Source organism: Bos grunniens, chromosome 26 (assembly GCF_055505025.1).
Source record: "Bos grunniens cultivar Pamir isolate PY7600 chromosome 26, Bosgru_T2T1.0, whole genome shotgun sequence".
NCBI classification, from domain to species: domain Eukaryota; kingdom Metazoa; phylum Chordata; class Mammalia; order Artiodactyla; family Bovidae; genus Bos; species Bos grunniens.
This window is the reverse complement of record NC_141190.1, coordinates 16,130,128-16,156,254: the sequence shown is the minus strand read 5'-3', so window position 1 is coordinate 16,156,254 and position 26,127 is coordinate 16,130,128. Positions and strand designations below refer to the sequence as shown.

The following is a 26,127-nucleotide window of genomic DNA, read 5'->3' as shown; positions in this document are numbered from 1 at the left end:
TCTCCAAGCCAGGCTTCAGCAATACAAACCGAGACTTCCAGATGTTCAAGCTGGTTTTAGGAAAGGCAGAGGAACCAGAGATCAAATTGCCAACATCCACTGGATCATCAAAAAAGCAAGAGAGTTCCAGAAAAACATCTACTTCTGCTACATTAGCTACACCAAAGCCTTTGACTGTGTGGATCACAACAAAATGTGGAAAATTCTGAAAGAGATGGGAATACCAGACCACCTGACCTGCCTCTTGAGAAACCTATATGCAGGTCAGGAAGCAAGTTAGAACTGGACTTGGAACAACAGACTAGTTCCAAATAGGAAAAGGAGTACGTCAAGGCTGTATATTGTCACCCTGCTTATTTAACTTCTATGCAGAGTACATCATGAGAAACGCTGGACTGGAGGAAGCACAAGCTGGAATCAAGATTGCCGGGAGAAATATCAATAACCTCAGATATGCAGATGACACCACCCTTATGGCAGAAAGTGAAGAGGAACTAAAACGCCTCTTGATGAAAGTGAAAGAGAGTGAAAAAGTTGGCTTAAAGCTCAACATTCAGAAAATGAAGATCATGGCATCCAGTCCCACCACTTCATGGGAAATAGATGGGGAAACGGTGGAAACAGTGTCAGACTTTATTTTTTTGGGGGGGCTCCAAAATCACTGCAGATGGTGACTGCAGCCATGAAATTAAAAGACGCTTACTCCTTGGAAGAAAAGTTATGACCAACCTAGATAGCATATTCAAAAGCAGAGACATTACTTTGCCAACAAAGGTCCGTCTAGTCAAGGCTATGGTTTTTCCTGTGGTCATGTATTGATGTGAGAGTTGGACTGTGAAGAAAGCTGAGTGACGAAGAATTGATGCCTTTGAACTGTGGTGTTGGAGAAGACTCTTGAGAGTCCCCTGGACTGCAAGGAGATCCAACCAGTCCATTCTAAAGGAGATCTGTCCTGGGTGTTCTTTGGAAGGACTGATGCGAAAGCTGAAACTCCAGTACTTTGGCCACCTCATGCGAAGAGTTGACTCATTAGAAAAGATTCTGATACTGGGAGGGATTGGGGGCAGGAGGAAAAGGGGATGACAGAGGATGAGATGGCTGGATGGCATCACTGACTCGATGGACTTGAGTTTGAGTGAACTCCAGGAGATGGTGATGGACAGGGAGGCCTGGCATAATGTGATTCACAGAGGCGCAAAGAGTCGGACACGACTGAGCGACTAAACTGAACTGAACTGAATCTTGCTATTTGTGACAATATGGATGGATCTGAGGGCCTTATACTATGTAAAATTAAAGAGAAAGATAAATATTATATAATCTCACATGTGGAATCTTTAAAAAAGAAACAAAAAGCTCAGATACAGTGAACAGATTAGTGTTGGAGGGTCGGGTGGGTCAAAAGGTAGAAATTTCCAGTTATAAAATACACACGTCATGGGGATGTACTACACAGCATGATGACCACAGTGAATAATGTGTGTGCCGCATGCTCGGTTGTGTCCTACTCTCTGCTACTGCATGGAATACAGCCCACCAGACAGACTCCTCTGTTCATGGAATTTTCCAGGCAAGAATACTGGAGTGGGTTGGCATTTCCTACCAGGGGATCTTCCCAACCCAGACGTAAACCTGCATCTCCTGCGTCTCTGCATTGGCAGGCAGATTCTTTACCAGTGTGCCACCATACTTACTGCATATTTGCAAGTTGCTAAGAGAGTCAATCTTAAAAGTGTGCATCGTAAGGAAAAAAAAATTTTTGAACCCTAGTGACACCTATGTCACCCTATGGTGACATTAACTAGACTTACTGTGGGGATCATTTTGAAATATACAGCAATACTGAATCATTACACTGTACACCTGAAATTAAAATAATGCTCTATGTAAATTATATCTCATTAAAAAGGAGACAGAAAGAATTTTGGGGAATTAATGGTTACGTTCATTATCACGGTTGTGGTGGCTTCGTGGGTATACATTTTAAATACGTACAGTTTTGTGTGTATCAATTACATTTCAATAACACATTAAAAAAAAAAGGACTGAGCAAAATAAAATACAAAATTTTTAGCATCCAAAAAAAATCAGTGGAGAAAATAAAAATCAGTCAAAAGGCAAATTTAAAAAATGTTAGTTTATTCATACAATGGAATGCTTCTTAGGAATAAAAATGATCTATTAAATAAATACATATAAGTGAATCTTAAAAGTATGCTGAGCTAAAGAAGCGAGACACCAAAAGAATGTTTTTCCTATGATTCCATTTGTATAATATTCTAGAAAAATCATTACCAATTTATAACTACAGCAAACAGAAATCAGTGGTTGTCTAGGGCCAGAAGGAGAGATCACTGACAGAAGAGAACTTTTGTGGGTAATGGAAATGTTCTTTATCTTGACTGTACTGAGGATTACACAGGTCAAAACTTACCTAACTCTAAATTTTAAAATGTGTGCATTATATTTTATATAATTTATATCTCAATAAAGCTTTTTTTTTTTTTAAGCTGTTAACTATAATCAATCACGCGTACATACCTCTAACTGCTGCTGTTCCATTTTAGTCAATAAAAATTTGGAGTAAATATTGCTTTTTTCAAGCAAATGTTGAAGTCTACGATATCGAATGTCCACGGACTCTCTATCCCAAGACATGCGAGCCTACCCAAAGAAAAAGTTTCCATAATTATTAAGTTTGCTGACATACATTGATCTTTCTGCATAATGCATAACAAAGATGACTAAACAACTGCACTTCAGGTTTAATATATTTCCTATAATTAATAAAAATACTTTTCTAATATTACATTCACTTACTAAAAATGTATATCTTCAAACAAAAAACTAGAATCGCTAAAAAAAAAATGATTCTGGGGTTCAATAGGCAATCTGGTAAAATATATTAATAGCTTGGCTACCAAAATATTGAAATTTCAGATACTGAAAACATGGTTATTGGCATTTACAAAACTGAAGGCCCATTTTCAAAATGTCTGAAATTACAATTAGAAAGTAAATATTTAATTCAAGTTGAAATTAAGTTTTTAAAAAACTAAATGATTTCAGAAAAAGAAAAATTTTATATACCAGTTTTATTTGAAAGAGCACTGGAAGTAAAAGATAACCTCATTAGCTAGGGACTAGAACATCTAGTTTTAGAATTTAAATACGATATTGTTAAAACACTTCAACAAGCTAAATCTACTGCTAATTTCTTATAAGCTTCTTTTCTCCTCAGTATTTTGTTACCCAAGATTTGCCCTTACCTTTTAGGTTCCTTTTATTCTCAATCTCTTAGCTTTATCTTTGACCCCTGTACAACTTCTGTTTACAAAACTCTGCTTTTCATATTACTGTCACACACTATCTATTTGTTCATTTATAAAAGTATGCAACATTCTAGTGGCTGAGGAGGATCTCTCAAGTCGCAATAAAAGTAAACAGAAGGCACAAGAGAGAAAACAAAAGCAACAAATAAATAGCATAGTTCAATGGTCCACAAACTTTTTTTGGCAAAAGGGCAAATATTTAAATATTTAAGCACGATATGGTTTGTACTGTGAATACTTAAATCTGCCTTTGAACAGTTACAGACAATAAATATATAAACCAAAGTTGTGTTCCAATAAAACCTTATTTACATTAACAGGAAGAGGCCAAATCCAGTTTATAAGTGGCCAACTAAATACTGTAATCTGAACTCAAAAGAAAAGCATTAAGTGGGCTGAAATCAAGAGTTGAATATGTACAAATCTTACTAACCAGCAATCCCACTCCTACGTGTGTGTGTGAAATAAATTTAATTCAGTGGTTAAGGCTTGACCTTATAAACCAGACACCATTATACACTGGCTTGTATTTCTCAGATGTTACATCATCTAACTTTTCTTTCAAAACAAATTATTTATTTTCTATTACAAAAGTAGTGACAATAAGACATCAAAGAATAAATCTAATGAAAGTAATATATGTGGATTACAAGAAAATTAAAATTCTTTTAAAATCATCCATAAACTTCTCTGTGCAAATAATCTGTTAGTATCTCATAAACTATTTGCAGTTACTTTAGGACGGCTTTTCTTTTACTATTACCAATATACTACTATGATTCCAACAGTCAGTCACTGAATGCAATGGATATTATAAATGAAATGAAATTACTTGATTTTTATAAAAATAACTATATTTAACTTTGCATATTTTAGTTAAAATCCTTTGTGCTTATCTGCTGCTTTAAGTCTTGTTCAGAAAAAATTAGCATACATTTTAAAAGTAATTAAACCTTTAACATGCCATCATGGAACAATAATTTATAATATACTTAGACTATGCCAATGGTTAACCTTTAAACCCAGTCTTCCATATTTCAAAATAATTTTGTAGTAAATCTTCTCATCTATCATTCCTCTTTCTTAATTTGTTATTTGTTATACTAAAGTAAATCATAACTTCATCTGTGGAAAGTACTGAGTGCCTGGTGGTAAGTTTCTCTTGATGGGTAATAAGAGTATGCCAATGGATACCATGAGCATAAATTCTTCACTGTCTATCCCATCACCTCTCCCAAGCCCAGAATTTTTTTTTTTTCTTTTTCTTTTTGCAGAGGGGGTTCTATTTCAGTCTACACAATATGAGCTGTTTTCCTTTTACCTTTCCAAGAACCCTCACAACTCTTACCTTTCCCTTCCCCCCACTACAGGGACATTAAGGCTACTCTAAAGACTTCTAGACTAACAATGACTTCTTTCAAAAGGAAATGCAGGTGAAGAGTCAAAGAAAATAACTGTAGCAAATGAATATCAAAATCATTCTCCAGGCTCTTCACAAACCTTCCAATCTCCTAAACCAAAGCAAATGCTTCTCATTAAGAACTTAAGCTAGTTCTTCCTCTCTTAAGTACTTCTAAATATATGCCCATAAATACTGTATTCTCCTAAAAGGAATCATTACTTTTGTATGCTGAATTTTTTTTAACTCCAAAGACCTATAAGAGACATACTGGAATTTTCTCGATAGTCACTGAGGTAAGAATAATTTATGTCAAGGACAAAAAGTAAAAAATTCTTTCAATACCTGTTAATAAAAAGACATTGATAACAATGAACCACAGTCTTTCACCCTTGTACCAACGGGACTGAAAAGAGCTTTATTCATGGACAATCTGAAAAATGAATTTAAAAATTGCTATTTTAAGTTCTATGATACATAACTTCTAAAGAAAAGCTAGCTGTACCATACCTATCCCTCAAGTGTTAACAATTCCAAAAACATCTTAAAATGACAAAGGGTTCAAAAGCTTAAAAATTTCACTAAAAGGAGAAATTAACTCCCAGTTTAATCAGCAAATGTTTACGGCTCTATAAATTTTGACAAATCTTTTTAAAACTGTTTTTTACTTTTTAAAAATTTTTGGCTGCACTGCAGGGCCTGTAGAAATTTAGTTCCCAGTTTGGGATTGAGCCCACACCCCCTACATTGAAAGTGGACCACCAGGTAATCGTTAAATCACTGGACCACCAGGTAAGTCCCTATTAAAGCATTTTTGAAATGTATCTTTATTATACCTACCTTTCTTCGAATAGCATTTCCTTATCCAACAATCTTCACGGGTTATAAAACTGAACTACACTACTCAAAATTAAGGGTTTATCGTTCTTGCCATCTCTGAAGTTGATTCTACTCTGGACTGTGCTCCAGGATTCATCCTTTACAATTCACCTTGTTACAATAGCCACAAAGTATATTCTATTTATATAGTCATATATGTTTTGTAATATATTATAAAATATTCTTTTACTTTAGTTATAAATTCAACAGACATTTATTATCCTATTATCTGCCAAGTGCACAGTGTACAAAAAAAAAATGCGATGTGCCCTCAAGAAACAAAGTGAGAAAGTAAGTAATGATAATACTGTGTAACAGAGTACTATGGGAATTCACAGAATGAGTAAAAGTGGTTTACGGTTGACCTCCCAATTCTATTAAAATTTATAAACTTATTACCTTAACCAATTATGGTTAACTACAGATGATCAGTAACAACGGAACTAGAATTTACTGGAGTGAAAGTATTGCAACATGGTTAAAAAGTGTGAATCTGAAACCACAGGACCTACATTACCATCTCTGCTCTGCCATTTACTAGCTGTGGGACCCCAGGCAACCTCTAGGTGCCTCAGTTTCCTCATCTGTAACACAGAATGAAAACAGAACCTACCTTATAGAATATTTTAATAAAATAATTTATACTAATAATTAAACTATTAGGTTTAATAGTAATAATGAGTTAATAGTAGTATCTACATGATAGAATAGTTGAGAATTCAATGCGTCAAATACATGTACAGCATTTAGAACAGTGACTGACAGTAAATGATCATGAGGTGTTAACAAGGCTAACAAAAGAATCATTACTGATATAAAATAGGAGGGAACCAACTAATGTATTACTTGCCTTTGGAGTACACTACTCCCCAATTTAAGTAGTTTTATAATTACAGGATGTTAATTCAGTATTAACGTCCTTAGTGAGGTATGTTAAAAAAAACTCTGGAAGCAGTCAAATTTGAGTTCACTAGCGTGTGACACGACCCCCAGTTGCCTCAGTCTCATCATATTTAACTGGAGATATCAAAAGTATTGATATAATCGTAATACTGGGAGGGCTAAATAAATTATTACAAGAAATCACTCAGTAGGGAGCACATTAAGAGCTGGCAGGTAAGCAACGGGGTGGGACAGTATTGGAGTTAAATATATTTAAAAACTGAAGCTTTTCAAGAGGTTAAAAACTGCTTTTAGTAGTCTTCAAAATAAGAAAAGCTCAAGGGCAATGTCAATGAAAATGTACAATGGAAAAGAAAGCAGAAGCAAGTTGATTACTTAGGTGGAAAAAGAACACTGAAAAAATTCATTACCGACTTTGGAAGAATTATTATTATGGCTGAACAAGTAATTTGAAATGCTAACTTAAGAGAGATGAGGACACTTTCCAGACCAAGACTATAACTGATAGAAGCATGATTCCAAGCTCGTGCAAAGCTTTCCCAAAAGTAGCATCGATAAAAGCAGCACGTTTAAAAGTTGATTAAAAAAAAAGACTAGTAAACTGAAGCACACAAACCACACCCCCGAGGACGCATCAGGTTACTACTTAACGACGATGAACTTGATGCCTAAATTACCTTTTCTAGCATCTTCCGCTCTCTCTCTAGCCCAGCAGCCTCAAGCTGTTCTTCCTCCTCTAGCATGGCTGGGGTAATCACGGCAGTCTCCGGCTGTTCAACCACATCTGGAGATAGGGGCCCTGGAAGGGGAGGCGGGGGGTGGGGAGGGGGGTGGGGGGACAGGGCTTTTAAATTGCAGCTTTAAAAAAGGACAAATTACTCCACGTCCTTATTAAACAACCCTTGTCGCCTTCCCAGATGCATTTGACGCAAAAGTTGAAGACCCAGGGGGGACGCCAGCATTACCTCTCAGAGACCTCCTAGGTCTTCACTATGTCAACTAGTAGTAGCCGGGACCCCAGTTTACAACTGGGTATGTGCAGGAAAACGCAGGTCTCCTGTGTAAAATCTCCTGCACTATGCAAACACACGCAATTTCAGGTGTCCCCTACCCACTCTCCACAGAAAGGGGAAACCTCATTTCCTCCTCAAGCTCTGCCCGGGGTCAGCTCTCCCCGCAAAAGTTCGGCTGCAGTCTCCATGCCGCTCCCCCACCCCCGCCCCGGACGCCGCAGCCCGCGTTGGGAGGCAAGTTCTCCTCACTCACCGCCGCTGTTCGCGGGGCGTTGCGCCGGCATGGCTGGACACACACTCCGGAACCGGGTGCCCTCCTCACAGTGCCTGCAATGCCGCACGCTAAATCCTCACTCGCCGCTCCCCCGTCCTAGTCTCCCGGCCAAGCGCCCAGCCAGAGAAAAACGCGCGCTTCTCCTTCGCGGGAAAACGCCGTCATCTCGCGATGCTTCGTGTTCCCCACCCCGCCCCCGAGTCCCAGAGGCGCGAGATTTGGCGGAGTTTGGTTTTCGTCAGAATCAACTTGGGCGACGGTAAGCGTTTTATGGGGACCTCGGGCTTGAGGTAGATGGATTCTGCTGCAGAAGTTAGCCTTTAGCTCTGTGATGCTGGGCGAGTTTGTCTAGCGAACGGCCCTGTTTCCTTACGTAACTGATGATAATGCCTCACTATGCAGGCTTAAGCAACACTGAACAGTTTGAAAGGCCCCTTCACACACTGGCTGATGTGATTTAAACCCCGCCCGCGGATGATCCTTTAGGTAGAAAAAGGTACCGAGTATCCAGGTGAAGATGTGAGAAATACATATTGCCAACTTTGGCCACCATCCGCAGTTAACATTTTGAATGAAAATTCCCCGAAGTGACCCAGAAGAGGGCTCTTTTGTGGCTGGAATAGGAGAGATAGTATGATGGTAGAGTTCTTTTTAGAACGTTGTTTCAGGATAAGGGGGATAATGCAGTGATAAACCTAGCGGAGTGGCCAGTAGAAAAGACATAAGGTTCAGGAATTCAGTAGAGGTTCAGTAATTAGATAAAGTGCCTGAAGGGAGGAGCTGGGCTCTTCTGGCCCCTGGTTTTTACTTCAGTCTTCAGTCCCACACTTTCTTGCCTGCAGTCCCTTTTAACAAGTTCTTGTGCCACCCCCACCCCAGCCTCAGAATTTACGGTATACCTGCCATGTAACCATCTGTTTCCTCCATTTCTGACTCCCATGCTATGCTGCTGCTGCTGCGCCGCTTCAGTCGTGTCCGACTCTGTGCGACCCCATAGACGGCAGACCCCCAACTCCTTTACTGATTGTAATTGTACAAAACTTAAGGGTCTACAATGCACTATAACCATCTTCAGCAACCTTTGTTAACACTGAGATTAGCAGAGAAGATTGTTTTTATTCCTACATTATAGGTGGGAAAACATGCTGCCAGAGGATAAATTAACTTAGCAACAAGCTTACAGTCATTTTGTGATAAAATAGTAGCCAAACCCAGGTCTTTTGAAAGCCAATTCAGATTGCATTAAGATAAATAATAACCTCCATTAATAATTACTCTTAAATCCTACCTTTTCTAATCAAGGACAGTAGCTATCAGTCAGTCTCACATTACTAAGATTTTCAACCTAAAATCAATTCCAAAATTTCTTTTCCTAATTTTTCAAACACTACTTTTTACAGGGTTTTCCCCTAATGTGCTGAGTCTTTTCTTGTTCTCTCTTTAGAACTCAATTGTGGCCAACCTACCCAAAACTTTACTTCATCTGTTGCTCTTCCCTACTTTGTTCCTTGCAGTCTGCTCTGCAAGCTTCAGTGATCAGCTCAAGGCCAATAACTTCCCTTCTAATTCCCCAGAGATCAAATGGGGACGATTTATCCAAACACAAATAGGATGGAATTCAAACAATTTCATCTGATTTTCAAAAGACAGAAATTTCATCTAGTATCTGGTCCCACACCTGACACTGTTTGCACTGGTATATCTCCTGACACATTTGTCACTGTGCTGCGAACTTCCAGATGTACAAGCTGGGATTAGAAAAGGTAGAGGAACCAGAGATCAAATTGCCAACATTCAGTGGATCATAGAGAAAGCAAGGGGATTCCAAAAAAACTTATGCTTCATTGACTATGCTAAAGCCTTTGACTGTGTGGATCACAAAAAACTGTGGAAAATTCTTAAAGAGATGGAAATACCAGACCACCTTACCTGTCTCCTAAGAAACTTATATGCAGGTCAAGAAGCAACAGTTGGAACCTTACATGGAACAATGAACTGATTCAAAATTGGGAAAGGAGTACAACAAGGCTGTATACTGGCACACTGCTTATTTAACTTCTATGCAGAGTATATCATGCGAAATGCCCAGCTGGATGAATCACAAGCTGGAATCAAGATTGTCGGGAGAAATATCAACAACCTCAGGTGGTACCACTCTAATGGCAGAAAGTGAAGAGAAACCGAAGAGCCTCTTGATGAGAGTGAAAGAGGAGAGTGAAAAATTGGGCTTAAAACTCAGCATTCAAAAAACTAAGATCATAGCATTCAGTCCCATCATTTCATAGGAAATAGATGGGGAAAAAGTGGAAGCAGCAACAGATTTTTTTGGGCTCCAGAATCACTGCAGGCAGTGACTGCAGCCATGAAATTGTGTGGGTTTTCTATTTTATATATAGAAGGCAATGGCACCCCACTCCAATACTCTTGCCTGGAAAATCCCATGGGTGGAGGAGCCTGGTGGGCTGCAGTCCAAGGAGTCGCTAAGAGTCGGACACTACTGAGCGACTTCACTTTCACTTTTCACTTTCACGCACTGGAGAAGGAAATGGCAACCCACTCCAGTGTTCTTGCCTGGAGAATCCCAGGGATGGGGCAGCCTAGTGTGCTGCGTCTATGGGGTCGCATAGAGTCGGACACAACTGAAGCGACTTAGCAGCAGCAGCAGTGTTTATCTGTTAAACTCTTCTTCCCCCTTTGGTAACCTTAAGTTTGCTTTCTGTGTCTGATTCTATTTTTTTTGTAAGTTCATTTGCATCATTTTTTAGATTCCACATACAAGTGGTATCATGTATTTGTCTTCTGACCTACTTCACTTAGTATGATAATCTCTAGGTCCATCCATCTTGGTGCTGTCAACAACAAATTGGCACTTTCCATGGGTGCTTGCCATCTACCTCTACAAAGGATAAAATCATGTGCTGCTGTAGCTGCTGACTTTCAACACCCATTGAAGGAGCTCAGAGTGGAGAACAGAAATGCACTCTGTACTCAGGGAAAAATTGGTAGGACAGGTCTTCAGATACATATTCTAAGAGCTGAGTTTACGAGCCCAGTTCTCCTTGTATCTAGAAAAACATTAAAATCCTTCATGGTGATGACTGTTCCTTTTGACTAGGAAAGGCTTCATGAGATTGTAGAAACCTTCTAGAAAAATATGTGCTTGATTGCATATATTCTTTTCACCAAAAACCATATGTATACTGACCTTTCTCCCCTGCCTCTTTGAAGCAGTTTCTCAGAACTATCTGCTAAGGTGCTGTCTCGCAGGCTGCAGTCCTCATTTTGCCCCAAATAGAACTTAACTCACAGTTCTCAAGTGGTGCATTTTTTAAGTCAACACTGCTAATGGCATTCATTCTTTTTCATAGCTGATGTGTTTGTGTGTGTGTATGCATGCACGCATAACACATTCTCTATCCATTCATCTGTCGACGGACACTTAGATTGCTTCCATGTCTTGCCTAGTGTAAACAGTGTTGCTATGAACACTGGGGTGCATATATCTTTTCAAATTTGAGTTTTCATCATTTCAGAATATATGCCCAGGAGTAGGGTTGCTGGATCACATGGTATCTTTATTCCTAGTTTTTCAAGGGCTTTCTCTACTGTTCTCTGTAATGGCTATACCAGTTTACATTCTCACCAACAGTGTAAGAGGGTACCCTTTACCCATATCCTCTCCAGATTTATTATTTGTAGACTTTTTGATAATGGCCATTCATACCTCATTGCAGTTTTGATTTGTATTTCTAGCAAACAGTTTTTTTTAAAGGGCAAGGTTTTCTTCTCTCTCTGAAGGGGCTAATTTCCCTGAAATTAAAAAAATAAAGTTTTTAATCATTTAAAAACATGATATAATTTTCATCTTTGCATGTTGTGATAGCTTCCCTGATAGCTCAGTTGGTAAAGAATCCACCTGTAACGCAGGAGACCCCGGTTCGTTTCCTCGGTTGGGAAGATCCACAGGAGAACGGATAGGCTGCCCCCTCCTGTATTCTTGGGCATCCCTGGTGGCTCAGCTGGTAAAGAATCTGCCTGCAATGCGAGAGACCTGGGTTCGATCCCTGGGTTGGGGACATCCCCTGGAGAAGGGAAAGGTACCCACTCCAGTATTCTGGCCTGGAGAATTCCATGGACTCTATAGTCCATGGGGTCACAAAGAGTGGTACATGACTGGGTGACTTTCACATGTTGTCAAACAGTGAAGTCCAAATAAATGGTTTTAGCACTGTGCGTGCATGCATGTTCAGTTGGTTGTGTCCGACTTTGCTACCCTATGCACTGCAGCCTGCCAGGCTTCTCCAAGCAGGAATATTCAAGTGGGTTGCCATGCCCTCCTCCAGGGAATCTTCCTGACCCAGGGATCAAACCCATGTCTCCTGCGGCCCCTGCACTGCAGGTGAATTCTTTATAGCTGAGCCACCAGCACTGTAGGAAAGCAAAATTTGTCACCCCAAAATGTGTCTTTTTGGTGTGAAGGTTAAATTAGGCTAATTATTTTTAAGAAACAGAAGACTCAGTAAGTTTTTCTTGTTACTGCCCCCTTATCTGCCAAAAAAGAATTTTGATAGAGGGTCTATTCTGTAATAGAACTAAGAATATAGACTAGGTGAGGTGGGGAAAACTCTGCAGGGCCAAGAGAGATCAGAGTCCACTCACTGTTCTGCAAGGCCCAGCAAACATCTGTTTACCAAACATTTGCTTTTCATCTCCATGTCAATTGCTTCCCCTTTGAAGTCTCAAACCATACTCCTAACATCTTTGGTTTTCAGCTTTAGATAGTACTTAAGGTGAGGGTTTCAGTCATCTTGGTGAGTTAGTTTCCTGGGTGGTGTCAGAGGGGAAGAAATTTTCCTCAATCCTTAGTTGTTCAATAGAAAGCAAGAATATATATATAATTGAATTGAATCATATTGTTGTACACCAGAAACTAACACAACACTGTATATCAACTATACCTCAATTAAAGTATGCATATATACATATATATATACACACACACACACACTCTGCTTATATATGTGTGTGTGTGTGTGTGTGTGTGTGTGTGTGTGTGTGTGTGTATACTCAAATAACATTATATGAAGGTCATCACTGCAAAAGAAGTCAGCAAAAACTATGTGTTCTGATTTTAGAAAGCTATGCTAGTTACTGGAGTCTTCCAGTAGCATTTAAACAATACAATGCAGACCAGGGCTAAAAGGACAATGAGAGAAATATTGATTAGACAGACAAAACATCATATTCAATTTCACATTATCTTGAGGTTTTTAGGAAAGTTATTTTTTTAGTTTTATTTTTAATTGGAAGATGATTACTTTACAATATTGTGATGGGTTCTGCCATCATCAACATAAATCAGCCACAGGTATACATATGTCCCCTCCCTTTTAAACCTCCCTTCCACGTCTCTCCCAGGCAAGTTATTTTTTAATTGAAAATATACTTTACCTAAAAAACTGCCATACACTGACCATGTGAATAACGAGTAACTCTATAATGCCTGTATAAGAGGTTTAAGGAAGATACAACTTTCTCACTACCAGTACTGGCAATCTCAAAAGCCAAAAGGCCCAATCATCCTCAGGAAGAGAAATCTGGAAGAAGAGTTTATTCCCTTTTTATCTCCACATGTAGTTAAATATCCCCCAAATAATGAAGACTCATTTCAAGTAATTACTCTGCTTATAAGTTTTATTTACACAGTAGTTGTTAATAGTGGATTTTAGTAAATTCCTTGTATTTACATTTTATATACACATTTATACTTGAAAGGTAAAGAAACTGTACAATAATAAAAATGAGAAAAAGAAATACAGTAACATAGGCCCAACTTAGGAAACAAATACACAAAAGTAAGATTAAATTTTGGCAGGTAGTACAACCTCAATGAGATTACTGCCAGGGGTTTCGTTCCCTCTATCAGGGCCACCAATACCAAGGAAGTAGTTACCAGAGTTAATATGTCATTCTAAAACCTATTAAGACCCTGAGTACTCCCTCAATATTTTATTACACTACTAGTTTCCACTAAGAAAGCTCCTATGACAGGAGTTAACTTCTGAGGGCTCCATTAGTGGTCCCTAGGCTAGAATGACCCATGGGGTAAAAATACATGGGTACCATCTGGTCCCATATTCCTAAAGAGGCAGTCACTACACTAACAAAGTTCTCAGACTTGTTAGTTTGAAGACTATATACCACTAACAGAAATAGTGTGCTTAAGTGTTGTTTCAAACCAAAGTGCAACATAAAAGCACACTAAGTGTATTAACCAAATACCATGTTATATAGATATCAATAATAATAAAGTGATTTATTTTAAGCTCAAGAATCAAACATCATAATAAATTTAATGTCAGGTTACCAATAATTAATCATTCCTTTATCCACTATATCATCAAAATTAAACTCATTAGAAAAAAATTAAATTTTTCTTTTACTCTCATTTCCATTGATTAGAAAATTATACACAGGGTTTTACAAGTCACGGACTTGGCTACATGTTGTTTCAAAATTCAAACTGGAATTAACAAATTTTGTTTCTACAGACAGCGAAAAAATTTTAACTAACAAACTTAAAGTCTTGCCAAGTAGCATGCTATTTAAGAACTCTCAGAATTCATTACTTTTTACTCTTACCAGTGAAAAACCTCATTTATATTTATGGACTTACTCCCTCCAAAAAGTCTTCAGTCCATTAAAGTGCAAAGAAATTTTCTTCTACCAGTTAGCTTTCTTAAATTACTAGATGAACAATTTCTTAGACTAGAAACAGAAAAGCTAAATTCCTCTGAGTGACAGAAATTCCTTGAAAAAAAGAAACAATTTCCTTTCAAAAACAGACAGACATGATACTGTGGAAAACACTTACATAAGTGCTAAACAATCTCCTACCAATATTTCCAGTTCCCAAATAACCCAAATTTGCCCCAACGTGGGAATGAATATAAACAACATCAGTGACATAAACACTTTACAATCAAAGATGCTTATTATTGGTCTATAATATCTTCAAATGTTTGGAACTGGAGATAATATCTGTACTAAGGCGTTTATTTCAAATAGTATTTTAGAAGTTAAAGTAGTATTTAAATAGCCTGTTCTGACCTCCAAAGTGCCTTTATGCTAATAGTTAAAGAAAAGATGTAAAAATTTTGAACTATATCCAAAGCTATTAAAAAATGTATTGCATTAAACTATTCACTCCATATTACAGAGTATGAACTAGCCATTTAAATTTTCTCCTTTGTAAAATGGCTCTCCCTATAAAATACTTTTTAAATTAATACTGTCAATGGGTTACTCATTTACTTCAGCCCCATGGAATTCAAAATCAGTAGTTTTCCATGTCTTGATTCTTTTAGCTTTCTTCAGCATTTTCTACCATGCTTTTTACATAGGAAACGAAAACTTTTATCAAACAACATTTGTTATATTGCAATTATTTTGTTAATTTTGAAGGTTAGCTTTTCAGAGCTGGACTATTATTCTTGTCTCCTTCTTTAATATCCTTCATCACAGATGAAAAGACCTGGAAATTATATAAAGTAAACATTAATGCTAAAAACAACAACCATGCAGATTAAAGAGATTTTAAAATCTATAGTTTATTAACATGAAAAAGCTTTAGCATACATAACTTTGCTCTCTGAAAGAGTGTCATTCTCAAATCCTCTTGTTTGTTTCAACCCAATTTTATGATAGACAGTTAGATTCCAGTTTTCATCACTTGCCAATATTATAAAATTACTATTAGGTAACAAAACATTTCCTGGACCAATATTCATTTTTTTTTTTTTTTGCATTTTCCCAATATTTATTTTTTTAATTAATTTATTTATTTTAATTGGAGGCTAATTACTTTATAATATAGTGGTTTTTGCCTTACATTGACTGGACCAATATTCTTATATTTTCATTTTCATAAGCAATAAAACTGTGAACTTATGCCTACTGTCCATCATTCATGAAGCAAGTGTTTAACACTATTTTTTATGTCATATAACTTTAGACTGTCAATATATTTGCTTCCCTAACAAGATTAAGCATCTAAAAAGTCAGAATCATACATTACATTCTTTTTATTGCAAACCCTTAGTACACATTCAGGTATTTAATACAATTGTTGTCTATTTGAACTACCAAGGTGCTTATATAATTACCCTGGCAAATACATGGCTATTGTAGGCTGCACTTCACTAAACTCAAAATATTACTGGACTTACATAAAAAATAAAGCCATAGGTCTGGAGAGGTGAAAGAGAAGCAATATTTTTTTCAAAGTCAAAAATTATTTTTAAAGCTTTTTTTTAAACTTAAGCACTAACATTTGACAAATAGTTAACTTTTTTTTTTTTAATTAAAAACAAACTTTTAGTACATCTGTTAGAAGTAGGAAAATGTCACTCTACCTGAGTCCATTTTTTGGTACTATTCTGCATCTGAATGGCTGCAATACAGCTGAACAGTTTTTCTGATGTGATATCTTCCGGCAATTTAGTTAGAAACTGTGCTATGTGAATAAAGTCCATCTGTAGAAGAATATCTTCATATAATCGGAGGATTCCTAATCCAGTCCTAAATAAAAATTCCTCCCCATCTCTGCAAAATACATCCCATACTCGACAGGCCAGATCAAGTGGTAGTGATTTGCTATAGAGTGTGAAGATCCTAAAATTAGGGGGGAAAAAGTCATTAAAATTTTTCATTCATTTATTCAGTCACTCATTAAGCATCTCTATATAAAAAGAAGTGCTTAAATTAGGGCTGAAAAGGCAAATAAGATATGGCTCCTTCCCTCAACTTGAGTAGTGGAAAATTAAGTAATAACAGAAGTATGTGAATTTACAATCTTATGCAGTGATACAGCCTAATACAAACTACAGTGGCAGAATAACCTCATGGTTAAGGGTATAGACACTGAAACCAGTGTACCTGAGTTTGAATCTTAGATTTGCAGTTTATTGATTATGTACCCTGAGTAAGATACTTAACCTTGCTGTGCCTCAGTCTGCTCATTAGTAAACAAAGATAATAAAATTACCTAAATGTAAAGTGTTTAGAATAGTGAATGGCACATAAGAAATGCTCAGTAAAAGTTACTTATTACCGTATGAGGTCAAGTACCTTATATTAGCCTAAATACAAAACCATAAAGCCTGACTTCTCTCCTTTTCTTCCTCTTCACAAATACCTACTGTTTTTCTGTTCACCAAACTTTACTTACTACTTCTTTGGGAGCATGTGTACCTTCCAATAGAATCACCAAAGGTTTTTCCCATCCTTTCTGATAATGTTTGATCATGTCTTTATTCAGTAGTACTTTGGAGTAGCACTGTGGTTGAGGAAGTAGGGGGCGAAAATGCTAGAGAACTTCTCTTGATGTTACCTTGGCAAAGAAGGTACACATTTTTTACACAAACTTTATCTGAGATACTGCTGATGAAACATGAGCAAGGCAACTAACTAAAGGCTCTTCCGCCAAAAAATGAAATAAATCCTCATTAGCACTGCCACTTACTTATTCCTCTTTTTTCTTGCACCATTGGTTCTGGGCTTTGTATGTTACAAGCTCAATGGAATGAAACAAAAATTCATGACTACTTCTTAAACTATAAACACATATTTAATTGCATAACAGAAAGCAGAGGAATTCCCTCACAGTCCAGTGGTTAGGAGTCTGGTTTCCACTGCAGAGGGCTTGGGTTCTATCCCTAGTCAGAGAATTAATATTCTAAAAGCTGTAAGGCCCGGCCAAAAAAAAAAAAAACCTCCAGAAAACCTAAAGCATACTCTTGGTAGTACAGAGAATACTAACTCACTGTTCAAAATGTGAAAGGGTATTAGAAGTGCCGAAGCAGTTTCTAGTATACAGTACTCACTCAGTATTAATTTCATCCTGCTCCCTTTAACAGCTGTGATCCTGTTTTGGCTCATGTTCACAGTTCTTAAGATGGACAATTGAGCAGTTTTACCACCTTCTTTACAGATTTAGTATTTGATCTTGGTCCTTCAGGTCCCGTAATAGAAAACCCTTCTCCCCATGATCTTAGGTCCTACCCAAAGGAACTCTAATGTTCCTAATGGGAACAGGAGAATACGTTGAAAAATAACTTAGTCTTTTTTTTAAAGTCTAAGTAGAAGAAACCTCAAACAACCATAAAGATAGCTGATCAATGCCATTATCTATATTAAATCTTATCACTTATATGAAACCCACTGATTTTTAATGATTAGGATTTAAGATTTAAATATTTCATATGTACTCTTAACAATCTATCTTAAGATCGACTGCTCTATCTCTTGGGCAAAATTCACCCCCGTCTAAATAATCTACTGCTACTGTTCAGCAGAGTCCTACGCAAACCTTCCAAGTTAGAATACAAAAGCTAGAATTGTAAAGTTAAAAAAAGGCATTAGCACTTAAATAAGGCATCAATACTTGGTCAGAAAACTGGATAAGGCCTTGGAAAAAACAAAGCTCTCAGTAAAGAAAACCTATCATAACCATCATAAACCCTTGTATGTTAAGAATATTAAAGGAATAGCAAACTAATTCTTTCTCAGAGCTTAGTATGTACCTGGCATTGAGTGAGATAATCCATGTAAAACACTCTCAAAACAACTCAGGATTGAGATATTATTACTCCCATTTTATAGTTTGGAAAGTGAAATACAAAAAACAGGGATTCTGATTTCAAACCAGAGTTCACATTCTTAATCAAATGCCTCCCAACAAAGATGTGAGGGTTTCTTTATACATAAGAGAAGAGTTTTTCTTATATGTATGATCCTGTGCATCAGATTTACTTTAGGCAAAAAGTTTTACTCTGTTTCCTTTTAATTACTATATTCTATAACTTACCAGTCTATCAAGTATATGTCTGGTGTAAGACTATAAGATTTGAAATGAAGAAATAGTTTGGAGAGATTTTCTTCAAAAAATACTTCAAACGTTGCAAAATATTTCAACATCTAAAGATAGAAATTTCAACAAAATTATTTAAGAGTATACTCGAGAAATTGAGAAATTAAATCCTTACTCATAAGTTAATAGAAAATCTTGCTTAGCACCTCTTTCTGAGTGTTTTCATCAAGCATTCATAAAACTGTAATTCAATGAAAGGCTTATTTTAGATCACCTTGGTCTTCTAATTACTGTATTTTACTCTGGAAGGGCAATCAGACTATAGAAACTGACAAAGAAAAACACAATTCATTCTAAATGTTCATACCATGCTGTGATCCACACGAAAAAAGGCTAACTGGCATGGCTTATTCAGGAGATTTGCAAATGCAATGAAGGCATCTGCTTCTTCCAAGTTGAGAATGAGAACTGCTGCTATGAAGGACATCCCTTGGACCTTCAAAGGGAAGAGAAATTAATGCAGGAGACGCAAGACACACAGGTTCAATCTCTGAATCAGGAAGATCCCCTGGAGTAGGAAATGGCAACTCACTCCAGAATGCCTGCCTGAAAAATTCCAGGGACAGAGGAGCCTGGCGGGCTACCGACCATGGGGTCACAAAGAGTCAGACACGACTGAGCAACTGAGCACATACAGTTTTAAAATAAAAGTTTTATTTTAAAATATCAATATTTAATAAGTGCTAAAAATTAAATCCTTTATGATGAAACTTATAATGAAAAAATTTAAATGAATGTCAACTTAAAAAAATATGAAGGGGTTATGTAATGTTTTTATGATTCTATTATAGAACACATGACCAAAAGAGATTCTCTGTTTAAATTTTACTTTCTTCATAAGATCAGATCAGATCAGATCAGTCGCTCAGTCGTGTCCCACTCTTTGCGACCCCATGAATCACAGCACGCCAGGCCTCCTTGTCCATCACCAACTCCCGGAGTTCACTCAGACTCATGTCCATCGAGTCAGTGATGCCATCCAGCCATCTCATCCTCTGTCGTCCCCTTCTCCTCTTGCCCCAATCCCTCCCAGCATCAGAGTCCTTTCCAAGAGTCAACTCTTCACATGAGGTGGCCAAAGTACTGGAGTTTCAGCTTTAGCATCATTCCTTCCAAAGAAATCCCAGGGCCAATCTCCTTCAGAATGGACTGGTTGGATCTCCTTGCAGTCCAAGGGACTCTCAAGAGCCTTCTCCAACACCACAGTTCAAAAGCATCAGTTCTTCGGCGCTCAGCCTTCTTCACAGTCCAACTCTCACATCTGTACATGACCACAGGAAAAACCATAGCCTTGACTAGACGGACCTTTGTTGGCAAAGTAATGTCTCTGCTTTTGAATATGCTATCTAGGTTGGTCATAACTTTCCTTCCAAGGAGTAAGCGTCTTTTAATTTCATGGCTGCAATCACCATCTGCAGTGATTTTGGAGCCCAGAAAAATAAAGTCGGACACTGTTTCCACTGTTTCCCCATCTATTTCCCATGAAGTGATGGGACCGGATGCCATGATCTTCGTTTTCTGAATGTTGAGCTTTAAGCCAACTTTTTCACTCTCCACTTTCACCTTCATCGAGGCTTTTTAGTTCCTCTTCACTTTCTGCCATAAGGGTGGTGTCATCTGCATATCTGAGGTTTCTTCGTAAGGACAGCTTTAATACTACAACCTACCCCATGCCCAAACTTTACTTTCTCCCCAAGCCATGTCATGCTTTTTCTATAATATTTATCACCTTTTAATATAACATGTGATTTACTTATTTGTTGTTGTTTATTGTCTGTCTCCATCTAAATTATAAGAGACAAAAAGGAATCTTTCTTTTGTTCACAGAGCTGAATAAAATACCTAGAACAAAGCCTGGCATATAGCCATAAGCACACAGTACATATTTGTTGAGTGAATGGATGAATAAACAAATGTACAAATGAACATGCAACAAAATAGGGTAAGTTGTATCAGACAGCCATCCTATTGTGAAATCTCTAAAATGTTTCTATTTTAAGACAAAGGCAAGAAAATGAAGGTTTTATGATTTCCAGTAAAACATGACAAGTTGAACACACATTTTTCTTTGTCCTCTTCCCTTCCAAATCCAACTAAGATAACAGTAAATAAAATAAGTATTAACCTAGAAGAACAAAAAAGAAAATGGAAAATAATATAGACAGTAGATAAAAGATGTCAATAGCACTTTGGAAATTTTAACTATACAGGGAATATTGAGACTAAAATATGTGCCGAGGAGAAAGCCAGTCAGCGGCAAGCCAATTCAGCCACAAATTCTGGAAGGCTCAAGAACTAAAGTTATCAGGCACCTCTAAAATTGAGAGGAAGGACTAAAACTTGGATTGGTTAAAAATGTGTAAAAGGAGCAAATCCTCTCCTCTACTCTGTATGTACAGGTACCTACCTACCTTTCCTCAACCCAGATGAACATAAGAGGTTTACCTCTAAAGAGACAGTCAGGAAAAGGAGAGTTAGGGAAAAGGGGAGAAGGCAACACAGGATGGATAATAAATAAAAGTTTACAAATTGAATGGTCAAATCCCCAGCTGCTCTCCAAGAAAGCAGGCAATCAGTTTCACAAGCCTCTGGCAGGAAAGGGAAAATTCCTCTCAGAGTAAGCTGACAGGACCAAGGAAAAAACCATACAGATACAGACATGTGAGAGCTAATACAACATAAGCTACTATGAGATAAGACAGAGAGACTGTTTATATTCAAAAGACAGATTGAAACAAATACTTACATAACCAACATCCGGTCGGTAACATGTATATGCCCCTAATATGCTATGTAAGACATCATGATATGGGCCACCCTTAGAGAAGAGAAAAATGAAATGTCAAACTATACAAATAATTGTTTCTAAGTTAATTCTCAAAAAACATGTTAATTAACTTTATATTTCCTAAATGACTAGTTTTAGTCAGTATACTTAATCACTCTGCAAAGATATGTTCTAAAGTATGGGTAAAAAATATTTAATTGTGGAAAACCAAAATAGTCAAATATACTTACTTGATGGATGGATACAAACTATAGAGTTGTATGCAATTTTAAAGACATCTAAAGTTAGCACAATAAATTTATAATGAACACAGATTCTTTCATTTGATATAATACAATTTCAGCAAAAGAAAACCATGAAGACGCAAAATTAAGTTTATTAATAATTACAAATTTTAATCTTAATGGTAAAATGTTCAATCTCACTTTGTCAACATAGAGAAGAATTCCATGAATAAAGACTTGTCATATATACATATAAAATGTAATCGTTACTCTCCTCATAAAATGTAAGCAATTTCATAATAATCTCTGCACAAAAAACAAACCTTCCTATTTCAATAATTCTGAAAAAAAAATTAAGTTTTGGAGCAAACTTCCTTATAGTTTACCAATTTACTAGGCAAAAATGTTAAAATTCAGATATTTTACAGAATAGAAACTAGACAAATTCACTTCAGGGAAAACTCATCAAGTACCTTTGTGTGCTATTCTAACTGCAATGCATTCAGTCAGTGGAATAAAATAACAGAAATGCCTTTACTATTTTCCTACTAGTTTTGCCTTTTTTATATAAAGGCATCCAATTTTTATAGTTATGCTTTTAAAAAATAATAGCTATGCATCTAGAGAATTTGTTCCTTTGGATTAAAAAAAAAATAGTTGCTACAAGTTAGTTGAGATACCCTTACCTTCTGAAAGATGTAGAGAGATGGAAATGTACGGGATATGTCCAACTTAATTAATTCTAGACTGGCCTCTCGATCAGCAACAGATACACCTGCATTTGCCAGGTAGATAAAACTGAAATGATTACTCATTATACCAAGATCAGTCTTGTAAACACAGAATGATCACACACAGCATGTATGTTACTTAAGGAAAGTTAAAAGCTGAATAATCAATAACTTTAAAGAAACACCACAGCTTTTCCTGGAACTTATAGCCTTAAACCTGTATGCAGGTCAGGAAGCAACAGTTAGAACTGGACATGGAACAACAGACTGGTTCCAAATAGGTAAAGGAGTACGTCAAGGCTGTATATTGTCACCCTACTTATTTAATATGCAGAGTACATCATGAGAAACACTGGGTTGGAAGAAACACAAGCTGGAATCAAGATTGCCGGGAGAAATATCAATAACCTCAGATATGCAGATGACACCACCCTTATGGCAGAAAGTGAAGAGGAACTAAAAAGCCTCTTGATGAAAGTGAAAGAGGAGAGTGAAAAAGGTGGCTAAAAGCTCAACATTCAGAAAACGAAGATCATGGCATCCAGTCCCATCACTACATGGGAAATAGATGGGGAAACAGTGGCTGACTTTATTTTTCTGGGCTCCAAAATCACTACAGATGGTGACTGCAGCCATGAAATTAAAAGACGCTTACTCCTTGGAAGGAAAGTTATGACCGACCTAGACAGCATATTAAAAAGCACAGACATAACTTTGTCAACAAAGGTCCGTCTAGTCAAGGCTATGGTTTTTCCTGTGGTCATGTATGGATGTGCGAGTTGGACTGTGAAGAAAGCTGAGCACCGAAGAATCGATGCTGTTGAACTGTGGTGTTGGAGAAGACTCTTGAGAGTCCCTTGGACTGCAAGGAGATCCAACCAGTCCATCCTAAAGGAGATCAGTCCTGGGTGTTCATTGGAAGGACTGATGTTCAAGCTGAAACTCCAATACTTTGGCTACCTGATGTGAAGAGCTGACTCATTTGAAAAGACCCTGATGCTGGTAAACATTGAAGGCAGGAGAAGGGGATGAGAGAGGATGAGATGGTTGGATGGCATCACCGACTCAATGGACAAGGATTTGGGTGGACTCTGGGAAAGGTGATGGACAGAGAGGCCTGGTGTGCTGCGGTTCATGGGGTCACAAAGAGTCGGACACGACTGAGCGACTGAACTGAACTGAATATGAAGAAAGAATCTATACATTTATCACAAAGTTTTATGGTAAAAGATTTCTGTTTCTAGGTTTTATAAAAGGGAGGGGAAAGACTACTACTCCTGCAATAACTACTAGGAAAAAACAGATTTCAAATACCATATGTTTTAAAAAGGCATAAGAGGAAATTCCCTGGTGATCCAGTGGTTAGGATTCTGCACTCTCATTGCTGAGGACCTGGGTTCTGTCCCTGGTCAAGGAACTAAAATCCCACAAGCCATGTGGTGTGGCCAGAAAAGAAAGGGGAAAAAAAAAAAGGCATAAGAGAATTGTGAGCACCGAGAGTTGTAAAGGTTTTAAATCTCAGAAAGAGAAGAGTCTTGCCTTGCCTTTCCCAGGTAAGTGGATACCAGTGGCTACTTTTATTCCTAGGGGCATCTGCCAAGTGTGGGAACGGGCTCAGGACTGAGCCTGCCAGAGATGAAGGTACTCTGCTTGAGGAAAGAATGCAGAAGAGCTTTTCATGGCCCAATAAGACTGATTTGGAGAAGCCTGAATGTATATCTGGTTTTCCTCTGTGGGACTTTTGCAGGGTTCCAGTGTAGTGCAGAAGGCCAGGCTGGAAAGACATAATGAAATCATCCATAGGCACATGGCCCTTGGGAGAATGTCTGATTAAAGCAGGGAGCCTGCGGTTCTTTCCTTCAGCAAATTTGAAACCCAGGATGAACTAAGTCTATCTAAAGCTGCAATCCTGCCAAACCTAGCTCAGTTAGTGACTAAATTGAAATGATAATCCAACAGCATAAGAGAGAAGAGCATGCTTCCTCTTCAGGGGAGGTCACAAGCGAGCTGTAAACATCATCAATCTTTTAAGTAAGAGGTGGCCTAAAAATACTGCACCCCATTACTTTTACTGTTGTGATTAAAAACTGGACTCTGGAGTCCAACAACCTGGGTTTACATCACAGCTTAACTGTTCCCAAGTTAACTATTCTGAGCCTCAGTTTCCTCTTATATCATTCAGTATAATAACATCTATTTAAAGGGTTATTAACATTAAAGGAGATAATGTATGTAAAGAATTATTGCAGTTCCTGGCATATTGTAAAAACTCACACTCATCTCAGCACCTGGATTTTGAGAAATTTCTATTAACAACAAAAATAGCCCACCTTCTACATCATTCTCTGAACTTGTTTCACTGAAACTTTTCCACCGTTCCTTTGCTCTTGAGAGGAAGATTTCATAAAGTTCTGGGGAAAAACAAGAATAAAAATTCATAAATAATAAGAAAGAAATTTATCCACATATATCTATTTTTACTCAAAAATAAAGATAAAATATCATCAGATTTCTCTTATGTGGCAGGTATCAAAAATGTGGTAAATTGAAGTACTTGATTCTATCAAAACTATTCATTACACAGCCAGAAAGATAAAATACTGCAGAGTGCTCAGCCAAATAGCTACCATATAGAATGAATGTTAAGCGGCTGGAAAAGATGCTTCTGCTAAAGGAATATCACTGTGGAATAGCAGAAATATGATTTTCTGAGTCAGTCAGACCTAGATTCAAATTCCAGCTCTGCCACGTACTACCTGTGAGACTTCAAGAAAGGTACTTGATCACTCTGGAACTAGGCTGTCTTCATCAGTAAACTGGAGAAAAGTAACACCTACTCAAGGGGTTGTGTGTGTGTGTGCTCCAATGCTTCGGTTGTGTCTGACTCTTTGTGACCCCATGGACCACAGCCAGCCAGTCCATGGGATTTTCCTGGCAAGAATACTACAGTGGGTTGCCATGCTCTCCTCCAGGGGATCTTCCCCACCCAGGGATCAAATCCAAATCTCCTGAGTCTCCTGCATTGCAGGTAGATTCTTTACCTGCTGAGCCATCCAGAAAACCCATGATTAAGGAAGGCAATTTACATTAAGCTCCTGACACCATATAGATCCTCAATAAATACAAATGCTGGTTCTTGCTTTCCTTCTCTTAAAATTGTTTTCTCTATTATGAAATTGCTATAATACCATATCTCTATCATGATATTATAAGGCTAACAAGCTATTCAAAGCTACCAAACTAAACAGATTTCGCCAGGCCTACATACAAAAATCTCAACCCCTATGTTTTTACTTCAACTGCCCAATCACTTTTTGAGACTATTACTCTGTGCTTTCATATACAGGATCTCATTAAAGTTTCAAGAACAAAAGAAATTGAAAAATTTTCAACTCTCAAATTCTAATTGTTTCTACTTTCTAACTAACCACTACAAATGTTAAAATTTACATAAAAATAGTAAATTTCAATGACAAAACAGCAGAAAGTATTTCTTGCCCAAATATCAAAATTTATATAATACTGCCCCAAATACCAAGAACATATTTTGCATCAATTAATCTTTTTTTTTTTTAATGTATTTACTACTCATGGTTTGGAAAGAAGAAATTAAAAAAAAATTTTTTTAATATAAATGTATTTATTTTAATTGGA

The 26,127-nt window shown here is 37.2% G+C and overlaps 2 protein-coding genes across 23 annotated transcripts in view; both read right to left on the bottom strand.

Annotated features, from left to right (window-relative positions):
- HELLS (helicase, lymphoid specific) overlaps window positions 1-8,133 on the bottom strand; it is a 39,772-nt gene extending 31,639 nt beyond the window's left edge. Inside the window, exons 1-3 of the mRNA XM_086378758.1 lie at window positions 7,780-8,133; window positions 7,191-7,312; window positions 2,542-2,664 (exon numbers count right to left, since the gene is read on the bottom strand). Of these exons, the coding sequence (XP_086234884.1) occupies window positions 2,542-2,664; window positions 7,191-7,312; window positions 7,780-7,810 (276 nt within the window). The 5' untranslated portion in view covers window positions 7,811-8,133. The remainder of the gene's footprint in view (window positions 1-2,541; window positions 2,665-7,190; window positions 7,313-7,779) is intronic.
- A 5,343-nt stretch (window positions 8,134-13,476) lies between these two features.
- TBC1D12 (TBC1 domain family member 12) overlaps window positions 13,477-26,127 on the bottom strand; it is a 116,776-nt gene continuing 104,125 nt past the window's right edge. For 20 of the 22 annotated variants that reach the window (XM_086378778.1, XM_086378766.1, XM_086378777.1 and 17 more), the window contains 7 exons: window positions 24,804-24,884; window positions 22,429-22,517; window positions 21,477-21,548; window positions 19,038-19,166; window positions 18,668-18,777; window positions 16,215-16,473; window positions 13,477-15,334 (listed from right to left, as the gene is read on the bottom strand). In XM_086378778.1, the coding sequence (XP_086234904.1) occupies window positions 15,266-15,334; window positions 16,215-16,473; window positions 18,668-18,777; window positions 19,038-19,166; window positions 21,477-21,548; window positions 22,429-22,517; window positions 24,804-24,884 (809 nt within the window). In that variant the 3' untranslated portion in view covers window positions 13,477-15,265. The remainder of the gene's footprint in view (window positions 15,335-16,214; window positions 16,474-18,667; window positions 18,778-19,037; window positions 19,167-21,476; window positions 21,549-22,428; window positions 22,518-24,803; window positions 24,885-26,127) is intronic. The other 2 variants (XR_015155700.1, XR_015155701.1) reach the window with 1 other exon arrangement.